The 14,495-nt window shown below is 48.4% G+C and overlaps 2 protein-coding genes across 6 annotated transcripts in view; one reads left to right on the top strand and one right to left on the bottom strand.

The window, feature by feature from the left end:
• The window catches only part of INTS4 (integrator complex subunit 4), a 123,757-nt gene extending 116,793 nt beyond the window's left edge, over window positions 1-6,964 (bottom strand). Inside the window, exons 1-4 of one of the 3 annotated variants that reach the window (XM_060105020.1) lie at window positions 6,814-6,964; window positions 6,173-6,265; window positions 5,653-5,895; window positions 126-320 (exon numbers count right to left, since the gene is read on the bottom strand). In XM_060105020.1, coding sequence (XP_059961003.1) covers window positions 126-320; window positions 5,653-5,706 — 249 coding nt within the window. In that variant the 5' untranslated portion in view covers window positions 5,707-5,895; window positions 6,173-6,265; window positions 6,814-6,964. Of the gene's footprint in view, window positions 1-125; window positions 321-5,652; window positions 5,896-6,172; window positions 6,278-6,813 lie in introns of those variants that run through there. The other 2 variants (XM_060105023.1, XM_060105021.1) reach the window with 2 other exon arrangements.
• On the top strand, window positions 5,571-14,389 carry LOC132494023 (protein NYNRIN-like). Of its 3 annotated transcripts, none has more exons than XM_060105024.1 (4): window positions 5,571-5,910; window positions 6,200-6,833; window positions 8,809-8,943; window positions 11,009-14,389. In XM_060105024.1, exon 4 carries the CDS (start codon window positions 11,333-11,335, stop codon window positions 12,434-12,436), a length of 1,104 nt encoding a protein of 367 aa, XP_059961007.1. In that variant the 5' UTR covers window positions 5,571-5,910; window positions 6,200-6,833; window positions 8,809-8,943; window positions 11,009-11,332; the 3' UTR covers window positions 12,437-14,389. The 3 variants fall into 3 exon arrangements, with proteins under 3 accessions (XP_059961007.1, XP_059961008.1, XP_059961009.1); XM_060105025.1 differs by having other exon boundaries at window positions 7,850-8,943; XM_060105026.1 differs by lacking the exon at window positions 8,809-8,943.
• The last annotated feature ends 106 nt before the right edge of the window (window positions 14,390-14,495 follow it).

Below are 14,495 nucleotides of genomic sequence, written 5' to 3'. Positions count from 1 at the left end.
GTAAAAGACTGCTGAATGAACATGTTATTATTTATTTTGCATATTAACCCATTCTGCAGACACATGATACAACTCTTATACATACTCCCATACACACTCCCATCAGGTCCTCAAGACCTTCTTACCTTGTAATAATGTTCCAAGAGAATCCTGACTACTCCCTCCACACTTTCTGCCTCCACAGGCTTTCTGGCAAACTGAAGTAGGTACTGCAAAGCATCTGCTGGGGAGGTAGCCTTACACAGATCTATGTGGAGTGCTGCAGATTTACTTGGTTTTGTCAGTCGGAGTTTCTTAGTAGCAATTTCCTCCTGCTGTTGCTGCAAGAGGGTACGAAAGATAAAACATGAAAACTTGACTGAAAACAGAGAGTTTGCAAATTTAACTTTACCTTGTTTGATGGAAATAATTTTTCCTATACCAAAATAATGTATTTAGATAACAGACCCAGCCTAAACAAAAAGCAGTGTTATGAACTGGGAAAGGAGCCAACTGGAGACAAAGCTATGAGTCCCAATTTTGCTTTTCACTAGCTCCTACAGCTTTGGGGAAGTTATTTAACTTCTCTAAGTCTCAGTTACTTTCTCTGTAAAGTAGGTCCATGAATATTTTGTTCTGCCTATCTCTTAGGATTGTTGTAGCTTTAGGGTTAAGAGGACACACAAAGGATCTGCTCCACTCCTTATTAGAAAAGAAATCTCAATTCGACAAATATATTCAGACTCTGCTGAGGCACTTACTAGGCTCACCTTGCCTCCTAAGAAAACTAGAACTGATGGGAATGGTCTGCAGCTTACACTGAGGAAAAAAATCTTCCTCTCATAACAGATGACTATTTTCACCCAAATCATTCTACCTTTATTAGAAGGATGGTCAGTGTAGGAAAAAAATACATTGCCATATACCTAGCAAACTGCAGCAACTTAACAAATATTTACTGAATGACTGATTTGGAATTAGAAGTTGCCTCTGATTCCAACTCTGCTGCTCTATTCTAAGTACGTCATAATTCACATTTTTATCATCCATAAAACAGAAATGATGACCTACCACTAGTCCATCCCAATCAGGGATCCTCATCTGAACCACAGAACACACAAAATTAGCTGAGTAACTATTTTCTCAATTTTCCCAAGGATGGTGCATAACTAGAACTATTCTAGATGCATCTGTTACATATGATGAGTGCCAAAAAGTTCACATAAAAGGGAACCTGTTACTCCAGGGCTTACATAAGGCCCTGGTGTGCAGATATAGAGAGGATCACAACAGAAGATAAAAGTTGTAATCAATAGTAATCATCAGAAAACTACTAGAGCTAATCGATGAATTTGGTAAAATTGTAGGATACAAAATTAATGCATACAACTCACTTGCATTCCTATACACTAAAAACGAAAGATCAGAAAGAAAAATTAAGGAAACAATTCCATTCACCATTGCAATAAAAAGAATAAAATACCTAGGAATAAACCTACATAAGGAGGTAAAAGACCTATACTCAGAAAACGGCAAGACACTGATGAAAGAAATCAAAGATGACATAAACAGATGGAGAGATATACCATGTTCTTGGATTGGAAGAATCAACATTGTGAAAATGACTATACTACCCAAAGCAATCTACAGATTCAATGTAATCCCTATCAAATTACCAATGGCATTTTTCACAGAACTAAAACAAAAAATCTTAAAATTTGTATGGAGACACAAAAGACCCTGAATAGCCAAAGCAATCTTGAGAAAGAAAAATGGAGCTGGAGGAATCAGACTCCCTGACTTCAGACTATACTACAAAGCTACAGTAATCAAGACAATATGGTACTTGCACAAAAACAGAAATATAAATCAATGGAACAGGATAGAAAGCCCACAGATAAACCCACGCACCTATGGTCGACTAATCTATAACAAAGGAGGCAAGGATATACAATGAAGAAAAGACAGTCTCTTCAATAACTGGTGCTGGGAAAACTGGACAGCTACAGGTAAAAGAAGGAAATTAGAACACTCCCTACCACCATACACAAAAATAAACTCAAAATGGATTAAAGACCTAAATGTAAGACTGGACAGTATAAAACTCTTAGAGGAAAACATAGGAAGAACACTCTGACATAAATCACAGCAAGCTCTTTTTTGACCACCTCCTAGAGTAATGGAAATAAAAAATAATAATAAACAAATGGGACCTAATGAAACTAAAAAGCTTTTGCACAGCAAAGGAAACTATAAACAAGATAAAAAGACAACCCTCAGAATGGAAGAAAATATTTGCAAACGAATCAATGGACAAAGGATTAATCTCCAAAATATATAAACAGCTCATGCAGCTCAATATTAAAAAAAAACAAACAACCCAATCCAAACATGGGCAGAAGACCTAAATAGACATTTCTCCAAAGAAGACATACAGATAGCCAAGAAGCACATGAAAAGCTGCTCAGCATCACTAATTATTAGAGAAATGTAAATCACACTACATGAGGTATCACCTCACACCAGTTAGAATGGGCATCATCAGAAAATCTACAAACAACAAATGCTGGAGAGGGTGTAGAGAAAAGGGAACCCTCTTGCACTGTTGGTGGAAATGTAAATTAATACAGCCACTATGGAGAACAGTATGGAGTTTCCTTAAAAAACTAAAAATAGAATTACCATATGACCCAGCAATCCCACTACTGGGCATATACCTGGAGAAAACCATAATTCAAAGACACATGCACCCCAATGTTCACTGAAGCACTATTTACAATAGCCAGGTCATGGAAGCAACCTAAATGCCCACAGACAGACGAATGGATAAAGAAGATGTGGTACATACATACAATGGAATATTACTCAGGCATAATAAGGAACGAAATTGGATCATTTGTAGAGACATGGATGAACTTAGAGACTGTCATATAGAGTGAAGTAAGTCAGAAAGAGAAAAACAAATATCGTATATTAACACATATATGTGGAATCTAGAAAAATGGTACAGATGAATCAGTTTGCACACAGAAATGGAGACACAGATGTAGAGAACATACGTATGGACACCAAAGGGGGAAAGGGGTGAGGGGTGGTGGTGGGATGAACTGGGAGATTGGGATTGACATATATACACTAATACATAAAAAAAGGTAACTAATAACCTGCTGTATTAAAAATAAATTAAAATTCAAAAAAAAAATTTTCCTTAACGCTTGATGCATCATAATGATACCTTGAGCAATCACCTCTTTACAAATTTACACTTCTACAGAGAAGAGACTAGGATTATTCTAGACAGGAACACGGCATGGCATGATAAAAAGACCAAGGGCTTTGAAGTCAAAGGAATTTGAGTTCAATTACCACTTACTAGCTAGAGGAGGCCTTCTCCTTCTTCTATAAAAAGGAATATAATACCTACATCATAGGGATACTTAAGAAGTCTAAAGTATAATGTCTTTATTGTGCAAACACATAATAAGCACTAGATACATATCACTTCTCTCTCCCTCATCTTCATAGCAGAGGAAAAATAACAGAAGCAGTAAGATCTCATTTCATCACCCCATGGTAACCATGCATGAACAATGAAGTGAAGAAATGAGCTCTTCTCTTAAAACCCTTACCCATTTCCATCCTATTCCACACAAATTTGGTCTTCAGTGTTATCTGGGCTGCAGTTAGGTCAAAAGATTGGAAAGATTTTTTTCCCTAGGGAGTATATAAGGAGAAGGACAGACCAATATCTGGTATCATTCAACCATCAATAACATTTTAGTGAGCCAGGCCTTATGGTCTATCCAGGGAACACAGATGAACCACGCATCACCTCTGCCCTCGAGGAGCCCAAACTGGTGGGGAGATATGTACACTAGTAATTATAGTAGCACTGAATGATAAGTACAAACAGATGGGTGCTACAGAAGCAGGGGAGGAGAGGCTAAAGCAGAAATATAAGTCCACTGGGTGGAGAACAAAGAGAGAGGGAAGCATGACATCCGGTCTATGTAAAGGAGACAATAGATACAAAAGTTTGGAGAAGTGCAAACACGTGGCATGCTGGAGGAGGGGTTAGTAGTCTTGGTAAGGGGGAACAACAGAATACTGGAAAGAAAGGAAGTGACACTGCACAACAAAGTGAAAGTACTTAATGCCACTGAACCCTACACTTAAAAAATGGTTAAAATGATAAATTATGTGTTATATATATTTTGCCACATTTTTTTAAAAAGGTGGGCAAAGGAAACAGAGCCAGGAATTCCCAAAAAGCAAGCCACAGAAAAGGGAGCTCTGTAAAGTCAAAAAGCTTTCCTGAATGTTGACTCATTTTAAAAGTTGAGGAAAACTAATTTCACATAAAAAGGAGCAACAAAAGAGTGTAAAGGTAAATATCAAAGTTATTTTCAGAAAAAAACAAGAATAAGAAGCAAACTAACTTCCCTACACACAATGGGAATATGTCACAAAGTGTCCACAAAACAAAAAAGGCAGTGATACAGCTAGAAGGAATACTGTTAAATCACAAAGAGCTAGGAAGTTTGGCTAGGGAGTTTTTACAAAAAGAAGTAGCTGTTAAAAAAAGGGAGTGGGGGCGGGGCTTCCCTGGTGGCGCAGTGGTTAAGAATCCGCCTGCCAATGCAGGGGACACGGGTTCGAGCCCCGGTCCAGGAGGATTCCACACGCCACGAAGCAACTAAGCCTGTGCGCCACAACTACTGAGGCTACTCTCTACAGCCTGCAAATCACAACTACTGAGCCCGCGCGCCTAGAGCCCCTGCTCCGCAACGAGAAGCCACCGCAATGAGAAGCCCGCGCACCGCAACGGAGTAGCCCCAACTCGCTGCAACTAGAAAAAGCCCGCGCGCAGCAACCAAGACCCAATGCCATCAATTGAGGGCTTCTCAGAAGTGCAGATTATTGCCTCATCTCCCCGGCCCGATTTACTTACTGAGTACAATCTACATTTTAAAAAGACCCCAGGTGATTTGGATACACAAAGTCTGAGAAGCACGACACAAGGTATGACGCGGGATCAACCTCTACTTCAGCTGTATCTGAGGAAATACAAGGAGAATCACGGACTGCTGACACGGGTTTGGCCCACCAATCCTTAAACAACTCTAAAGGAGGAAGGTATTGCCCTCCTTCCTAGGTGAACTGTTCCACTAATGGAAAGTTCCACCCCTATGAAGCCTGAGACCCTCGCCTCCTCTGACTGGGTCTTGAGGATTTCTATAGACTCCTCTTCCAATCCCTTAGAGCTCTGCATACAGCCAACTTGTCCCTGGGCGCTTTTTTTGTAACGGGAGTTGGGAGGCAATTTGCCACTAACTGGCTCATACTCCACCAGAAGCCTCAAAGTCCTCATCTGTAAAACGAGGATACTACTGTAATACAAATAAAATGAAGTAACGAATAAGATATTTTCGTAGATTGTAAAGCGCTGTTTCTTTCTTCTAATAATTTTTTAGTGTCAGACTGCATGTATTAATGCTGACAACAGCAGCGGCAAACGACACGCCCACTAAAGTGTAGCCTCAGAGAGGCTGCCTACCAAAGCAGTAGGCATTCAACCCAGCTTTGTGGCGCCTGGTCTGGCAAAGTGCCTGGGGCGTGGAGAACCTTCCCCTACCCCAGACCGGTCTCGGGACCTTTCCTTCCAGAGCTTACCTGAACCACCTTAGTGAATTCCTCGTACACCCGCTTCTTGAGGTGCGCCGCCATGGCAGTCCGCGCACCCTCTCAGCTTCCGTACCCGAGGAGGGAGGTGGAGCGGAGGAGTCCGGAAAACCTGCCCAGGCCGAAGGAACCAGCCACGGTCCCACAAGGCAGTGGGGTTCCGGAAAAGAGAGGCCGCTTCCGGCTGCTAGACTGCCCTGTCGCTGCGCCGCCGGATTTGGCCGCCTACGCCACCTGCGCCGGAGAAAGGTAAGCCAGAGCGAGAGCGTAGCGCACGGGGCGGGGCTTCTGGTGGGAGGAGCCGGGTGGGAAAGGCTAGAGGAGCCAATGGGGGATTTGGGGAGCTTGCTGTTGGTATGAGTGACGGAGAGACTGGCGGGGAACTGAGCCCAGGGAGGGAGGAAATACTATCGGGTAAAGGGCAGAGATGGAGCTTTCCAGAGCTAGAGACAAAACCTGGAGCTGTGTAAGGATTTTGACTCAGGAGATAAGGGAAGAAGGTCAAACTGACGTTCGCATCATCCATTGCTGTTCACAGTATTTGCCATCTGTATGTTGCCTGCACTCTCCTCTTGGTCAAGCCATTACTGGAAAAGTGGTTCACCTTAGTGAACACAAAAGACACGACTAAGCCAAAGTTCGGAATAAGGAAGGATATATTACTTGCAGCAAGTAAGGAAAACAAAGTGTAAGGTCAGCTGGCCCGAGGCAGGTGATGCAAACAAATTCACCGGTTGCATCGGCCCGGGGACTTTCAGCCTTCCCACTCTTGAGAGGGGCGGAACTAACGGTCCTACAACTGATGCAGCTGGTGTCCGATATTGCCACAGCACCCGAAGAAAACCGCCAAATGAAGACTAATCTACACCAAGAACGATCTGCCCCACCCTTTCCTTTCTACCCCCTATAAATCCCACCCAAGCCCTCAACCGGGCGAGACTTCTCTGGCCCTGCCCTTCGGACCAGCGAACCTCGCCCGGGAGCGCTCCCAAATAAAGCTAATTTAAAGCTCTTTGTTTCACGGTGCCATCCTTTACGGCCAGGCCTTACATTTGGTGCCGAAACCCGGGAGGGGGCACCGAGCTCTGCGGATTACCGTACGGGCCACCCCTCCCTCCCCAGGAGACGACCGGGGATCCTCCGCTCACTCACCCGATCCGGCAGAATACGGGGTAAGTCCCCTTTTTCCGTTCCCTTTGGCCCCCAGAGTCCCTACCCACCGGACTCCCTGTTCCTAAACCGTGGCCGCGTCAGGGACTCCTCCGTCCGTTCCCCGAGCCTCGGGTGATTGTGGAGACGTCCCAATCGCCTGACTGCTCTCCGACCCGCCGTGATTGGAGACTGAGACTAGGGACGCCTCTCTCCCTCTCCATTCACTCAGGGACAGACTGGAAGCCATGGGAACCTCTCAATCCAAACCAGATCCCAAGACACCCCTAGGGTGTCTCCTGGTCAACTTTACAAACCTCGGCTTTTCTCAAGATCTCCGCCGTAGGCGGCTTGTTTTCTAATCTACCGTGGCCTGGCCACAGTACCCCCTAGACAGTCAATCCAAATGGCCTCCTGAAGGGACTTCCGATTTTAACATCCTCCGTGATTTGGATAATTACTGCCGCAGGACGGGCAAATGGTCTGAGGTCCCCTATGTTCAGGCCTTCTGGTATTTGCACTCTCGCCCCTCCCTATGCGTCGGTTGCCCTACTTCCCAGATCCTACTTGCCAGTCTCCTCCATCCAAACCTTTAATCTCCTTTGAAGATGATCCCTCCCCACTCACCGAACCCCCTGAGTCCCTTACCAGTCCCCCCTTCAGAGCCCCTCTCCCTATCCCGAAGCGACTCCTCCTCCTCCAACACCTCCCACCGTCCCTCCGCTTCCCCCTACAACCTCTCCTCCCCCACCTCTCCCTTCCCCAATCAGCGCACATACCTGTTCCCATCATCACGACTCCCATCACGACTCCCAGGATCCAAACCTTCTCTGTCCTTTAAGGGAGGTAGCTGGAGCGGAAGGATTGGTCAGAGTACATGTCCCCTTCTCCCTCCAAGATCTTTCCCAAATTGAAAAACGATTAGGCTCCTTCTCTGCTGACTCCTCCCGCTACATCAAAGAATTTCGCTACCTCTCTCAAGCCTATGACCTAACCTGGCATGACATCTTTGTGATTCTGTCCTCTACCCTAACCCCAGACGCGAGAGAGAAAGAACCCAAACTGCTGCCCGAAACCACGCAGACCAAATCCACCGTACTGATAACTCCATGCCTGTCGGGGCTACTGCCGTTCTGGGCACTGACCCAAATTGGACTTATCAAGACGGCCAAGATGGCCGACGAAAACGCGATCTGATGATCCAATGTCGCCTGGCTGGCATGCAGGTGGCAGCCCATAAAGTGGTCAATTTCGAAAAATTAAAAGAAATAACCCAAAATTCCAACCAAAACCCAGCTATCTTTCTCAATCGCCTTACAGAGGCCCTTACCCTTTACACCCGGCTGGATCCTGATACCCCCGCAGGGGCAACGGTCCTAGCCACTCATTTTATCACCCAATCAGCCCCAGACATCAGAAAGAAATTAAAACGAGCAGAAGGGGCTTCCCTGGTGGCGCAGTGGTTGAGAGTCCGCCTGCCGATGCAGGGGACACGGGTTCATGCCCTGGTCCGGGAAGATCCCACATGCCGCGGAGCGGCTAGGCCCGTGAGCCATGGCCGCTGAGCCTGCGCGTCCGGAGCCTGTGCTTCGCAACGGGAGAGGCCACAGCAGTGAGAGGCCCGCGTATCGCAAAAAAAAAAAAAACGAGCAGAAGATGGTCCTCAGACCCCAATCCGAGACCTGGTAAAAATGGCCTTTAAGGTTTATAATGCCCGAGAGGATTTGGCAGAATCCAGCCAACAGGCTCGGATGCACCAAAAGGTGGCCCTCAAGACCCAGGCTCTTGTGGCTGCCCTGCGGCCGGCCATCTCCCACGGACCACACCATCCACGGAATCCGCCAAAGGCAACCCCTCCAGGGCCTTGTTTTAAATGAGGAAAGGAAGGACACTGGGCTCGCCAATGTCCCAATCCCCGGCCCCCCTCCAAGCCTTGCCCCAATTGCGGGCTAACGGGCCACTGGAAGAGTGATTGCCCTACGACCGGCCCTCCCTCAGCGCCTCCACGCGGGAGACAGACCGACCAGGTGGCAACACCACTCGAATTGTTGGGATTGGCTGACGACTGACGACACCCGGACTCGAAGACCCCCATCACCCTCGCTGAGCCCAGGGTAACGCTACAGGTAGCGGGTAAGTCCATCTCATTCCTGGTGGACACAGGGGCTACATATTCGGTCCTGCCTGCCTATTCCGGGCCAACTTCTCCTTCCCAGGTCTCAGTTATGGGTATCGATGGTAAGCCGTCCTTCCCACTCCAGACCGGTCCACTCTCATGTCACATTGAAGGACTTCCTTTTACCCACTCCTTTTTAGTCATACCATCCTGCTCAGTCCCCTTGCTAGGTCGTGATGTCCTTTCCCAATTAGGGGCCTCCCTTCAACTAGTTAGGCTAGACTCTCAGGTCCCCTCCTCCCAACTCTTACTCCCTCTTCTTAACCTATCCTCAGAGCCCTCCCTCTCCTCTCCCCCTCCCCTTCCCTCCTCACCTAACCCGATTGACCCCCAAGTCTGGGACACCTCTAAACCCGTAATAGCGACACACCATCCTCCCATTCTAATCCGCTTAAAGGATCCCTCCAAGTTCCCATCCAGACCCCAGTTTCCCATCTCTGAGACCCATCTCCGGGGCTTATGGCCAATCATCACCAGGCTCCTAGACCAAAAACTCCTTATTCCCATCGATTCCCCCTGCAATACTCCTATCCTACCCGTCCATAAGGCCTCTGGAGACTACCGCCTGGTCCAGGACCTCCAACTTATCAATGAGGCAATAATTCCCCTCCACCCGGTGGTACCGAATCCATATACTCTGCTCTCTCATATTCCCCCATCCACGACCCACTTTATGGTCTTGGACCTTAAAGACGCTTTCTTTTCTATTCCTCTACACCCTGATTCCTATTTCCTCTTTGCCTTCACCTGGACGGACCCTGATACTCACGTTTCCAGCCAGCTCACCTGGACAGTTTTCCCTCAGGGCTTCCGCGACAGCCCCCACCTCTTCGGCCAGGCATTAGCACGAGACCTCACTTCCTGTTCTCTTACCCCTAGTACGGTTCTCCAATACATAGATGACCTCCTCCTCTGTAGCCCCTCTCTCAGCCTTTCAAAACAACATACTGCTGACCTCCTCAATTTCCTCGGCTCTCATGGCTATCGGGTCTCCCCAGCCAAAGCTCAGTTATCTGTATCTTCTGTAACCTACCTGGGGCTCCACCTTACCCCTACCACAAAGGGTCTAACAGCCGACCGCACCCAGATTATCTGTGAACTCCAGCTTCCGGAAACAGTGGAACAAATTCTCTCCTTTTTGGGCCTTATAGGATTCTTCAGACACTGGATCCCTAACTTTGCTCTTCTTGCTAAACCTTTGTATCTAGCCGCTAAAGAGGCCCCCCAAGGACCTCTTACTTCCCCTTCCACTGTTCGGCAGGTTTTCACCACCCTCCGCGACAACCTAATATCCTCTTCTCCCCTTTCCCTGCCTAACCCAAACCGACCCTTTCATCTCTTTGTAGATGAACGATGCGGAATTGCTACTGGACTTCTGGCCCAGCCTGTAGGGCCCTCCTACCGTCCTGTAGCTTACCTCTCCAAACAACTGGACCCAACCATTAGGGGATGGCAGCCATGCCTTCGGGCATTGGCAGCAGCAGCTGAACTAACCAAACAAACACTCAAACTTACCCTGACCCACCCACTAACCGTATTTTCCTCACACAGGCTGGCTGACCTTCTCAGCCATAAAGCTCTCTCCCTCTTGGGTCCTTCTCGCATCCAGGAGTTCCATCTACTTTTCATTGAAAACCCCACTGTTTCTCTAGATCTCTCTCCTCGCCTAAATCCAGCTTCCCTCTTACCTATCTTGGGTACCAAGAGCTCCCCAACTCACTCTTGCCCTCAGGTCATAGAGGCCCTCCATCCTTTGAGGGAGGGACTCTTTGACACCCCTCTATCAAACCCAGACTGCACTCTCTTTGTAGACGGCAGTTCAACACTCGGCCCTGACGGACACCTCCGGGCAGCCTATGCAGTGGTAACTATTTCAACCATTATTGAGGCTAATAGCCTCCCAGAAGGGATGACCTCTCAAAAAGCTGAATTAATTGCCCTCACTCGAGCCCTAAGTCTCTCAAAAGGGAAAAGGGTCAATATCTACACAGACTCTAAATATGCCTTTCTCATTGCACACAGCCATTCAGCACTACAGAAGGAACGTGGATTTTTGACCACTAAGGGATCTCCAGTGGTCAACGCTACTCTTATTTCAAAACTCTTAGAAGCCCTTCAACTCTCCACGGAGGTGGCAATAATCCGTTGTAGAGGTCATCAGTCTCCCTCTAACCTGATAGCACAGGGTAACTCAAAGGCCGATTCTGTGGCCCGAGAACTTACCAAGGGAGACCCTCCAGCTCCACTCCTGTTTTTCACTTCTCCTACCAAACCCACATATACCCCCATGAGGAGACCACCCTATTATCAAAAGGGGGAAACAAAGATAAAAGGGGATGGACTTTTATGGACAACAAAGTTGCCCTCCCTTCAGCCCAGGCGGCCAGTCTCCTATCAGACATTCACAAGTCTCTACACATAGGTCCCAAGGCTATGTTCCGTTTTCTGGATCCTCTTTTCTACCTGCCTGGACTCAGGGAGGCTATCTCCAAGGCTCACATGGCTTGTCAAACCTGCGCCTCTGTCACCCCACAAGGAGGCCTACGACCCCGGATCCCAACACACCAGATGCGTGGACATCAACAGGGCGAGGACTGGCAGGTCGACTTTACCCACATGCCTCGCTGCAAACGCTTTCGATATCTGTTCACTCTCGTCGATACCTTTTCAGGTTGGATCGAGGCTTACCCAACGGCCCAAGAGACAGCAGACACAGTCACCTCTATCCTACTCCGACATATCATTCCCCAGTTTGGTTTGCCAACCTCCATACAGTCAGACAATGGACCCACCTTTGTCTCCCAGGTGGTTCAACAGGTATCCAAGGCCCTCCACATTACCTGGAAACTCCACATCCCCTACCGTCCTCAGTCATCCGGTAAGGTTGAACGCGCCAATGGGATTTTAAAGGATCACCTCACCAAACTCTCTCTTGAGGTACGCGTCTCGTGGCCTGAACTACTTCATCTAGCCCTTACCCGAATCCGAGCCTCACCTCGGGGTCCCACCGTCCTCAGTCCATTTGAAGTACTCTACGGCCGACCTTTCCTCCTACACGACCTACCCACCCAGAGTCCACCCCTAGCCTCTTACCTCCCTTACTTGTCCCTGCTGCGCCACCTCCTCCGGGAACATGCAGATCGCAGCCTTCCAACAGTAGCTGTCTCCAAGGCTCTCTCTCTCCCTTTACAACCAGGAGACAGTGTTCTCCTCAAGGAATTACACCCTCAGTCCCTTAAACCGTGGTGGACGGGCCCCCATACAGTAATCCTTACCACTCCCACAGCAGCCAAACTTTTAGGACACCCCTCTTGGTACCATGTCTCCCGCCTTAAGGCGGCCCCAACCCCGGAGGCCGGGTCAGCCCAGCCACTGGGGCCCACGAGGCTATGGCTCACTCGCCACCCTGCCTCTCCTCCCGCTGCTTCTGCTGCTTCTCCTACCACCTAGGACTCATCAGACATCCCTGTGGCGCTTCTATATACACGGGACATGGCAAGCAAAAGGCCAAGTCCATGCCCGAGTCCTGGGAACAGGAGACTGCCAGCCAGGTGGATGCCAGGCCCTGGTGACTATCCATATCCCCTACTCCAATCTGGAAAACGTTCCCCTGGGCTGGTCTGCCCCCGCTGTCTGTTTCACCTACGACCAGACGAAAGACTACTGTCACTGGTGGACAGACACCTATGGGGGGTGCCCCTACCACTCAGGTAACATCCATGTGGCAAAATTAGACACCAGGAACTCACTCCAACAATCCTACTTACTTACCACTGATGGCAAAGGCCAATTATCCCTTAACATTAAAGACCCCTGGGATACAAGGTGGATACAAGGGGTACAAGGAAAAATTTACCGATGGGCAACTGATGGTTATTCTGTGGGATCTATCAAGATTTTTCGCTCCTACATTAGCTTGACAAACACAACAAAGACCCTTTTTCCTGGTTGACCCTTATTCGCCAAGGGATACAAATACTTAACATACAGGGATAGGCAACATTTCAGATTGCCTTCTGTGTGCCTCGCTGAGTCGGCCACCCTTGGCTGCAGTCCCACTTGACCAACCCTTTAACTCCACTTCCCAAGACCTACCCTTTCCTCCCTTAAAAATTCCCTTATTCCTCGAGCCAGACAGAACAAGCCTTACACTCTGCTACGGAAACAGCTCAAACCTATCTGACAAAGAGCTCTCTTGCAACTCAACTCTTCCCATGAGCACTCCAACAGGGGCACCACCAGGTATGTTTTTTTGGTGCAATGGTTCCCTAACCAAAAGAATTAATCCTTCTTCCTCCTTCCCATGTGTCCCCGTGACTCTCATCCCACAACTCACACTATACGGCCAAGCCGAGTTTTTCTCACTAACCACGCAGCTTTCCGGCCGGAAGAAAAGAGCCATCTTTCTCCCTATGGTCGCAGGTATCTCTCTTGCCTCCTCCCTGGTTGCCACAGGCCTCGGAGGGGGTGCCTTAACACACAGTGTCTCAACATCCTGCGACCTAGAACAGAAACTTCAGCTGGCCATTGAAGCATCTGCCGCCTCCATCACCTCCCTTCAGCGCCAGATCACCTCCATAGCTCGGGTTGCTCTCCAAAATCGACAGGCCCTGGATCTCCTGACAGCCAACAAAGGAGGTACCTGCCTTTTCCTGCAGGAGGAGTGCTGCTATTACATCAACGAGACTGGGCTCGTCGAAGACAACATAAATACCCTCCACCGCCTAAAAGAGGAGCTCCAACGCAGACAACGACCATCCACCTCCCCTATCCCTGACTGGTGGCGATCTACCCTATACACCTGGCTAACACCGATCTTGGGTCCCTTAATCCTTATCTGCGCTCTACTTATGCTTGCTCCTTGTTTTCTCAGGTTCCTCCGCAGGTGCATACAAGAAGTCTCTCGGGTGACAGCGAACCAGATGCTCCTCCATTCTTACACTTTACTTCCTGCAGAACCCCCTGCTGCTCTCCCTTAGGCCCCAGGTCTCTGACCACCTGACTTCCCTTCGACGCCCCTGTTCAGCAGGAAGTAGCTAGAGAACGAAACGTCGCCCTATCACACCAAAGATGTCGGGATGTAAGGTCAGCTGGCCCGAGGCAGGTGATGCAAACAAATTCACCGGTTGCATCAGCCCGGGGACTTACAGCCTTCCCGCTCTTGAGAGGGGCGGAACTAACTGTCCTACAACTGATGCAGCTGGTGTCCGATATTGCCACAGCACCCGAAGAAAACCGCCAAATGAGGACTAATCTACACCAAGAACGATCTGCCCCACCCTTTCCTTTCTACCCCCTATAAATCCCACCCAAGCCCTCAACCGGGCGCGACTTCTCTGGCCCTGCCCTTCGGACCAGCGAACCTCGCAGGGGAGCGCTCCCAAATAAAGCTAATTTAAAGCTCTTTGTTTCACGGTGCCATCCTTTACAGCCAGGCCTTACACAAAGAATCGTCCCCAATGCATTGTCTCTACAAAAAGGAAAATTGGGGAAGCGTTAAGCTAAGGGA

The sequence above is a fragment of the Mesoplodon densirostris genome, chromosome 7 (genome assembly GCF_025265405.1).
Source record: "Mesoplodon densirostris isolate mMesDen1 chromosome 7, mMesDen1 primary haplotype, whole genome shotgun sequence".
Classification (NCBI taxonomy): domain Eukaryota; kingdom Metazoa; phylum Chordata; class Mammalia; order Artiodactyla; family Ziphiidae; genus Mesoplodon; species Mesoplodon densirostris.
Note: the sequence above shows the minus strand (reverse complement) of the source record. Positions and strands in the feature narration are given on the sequence as shown.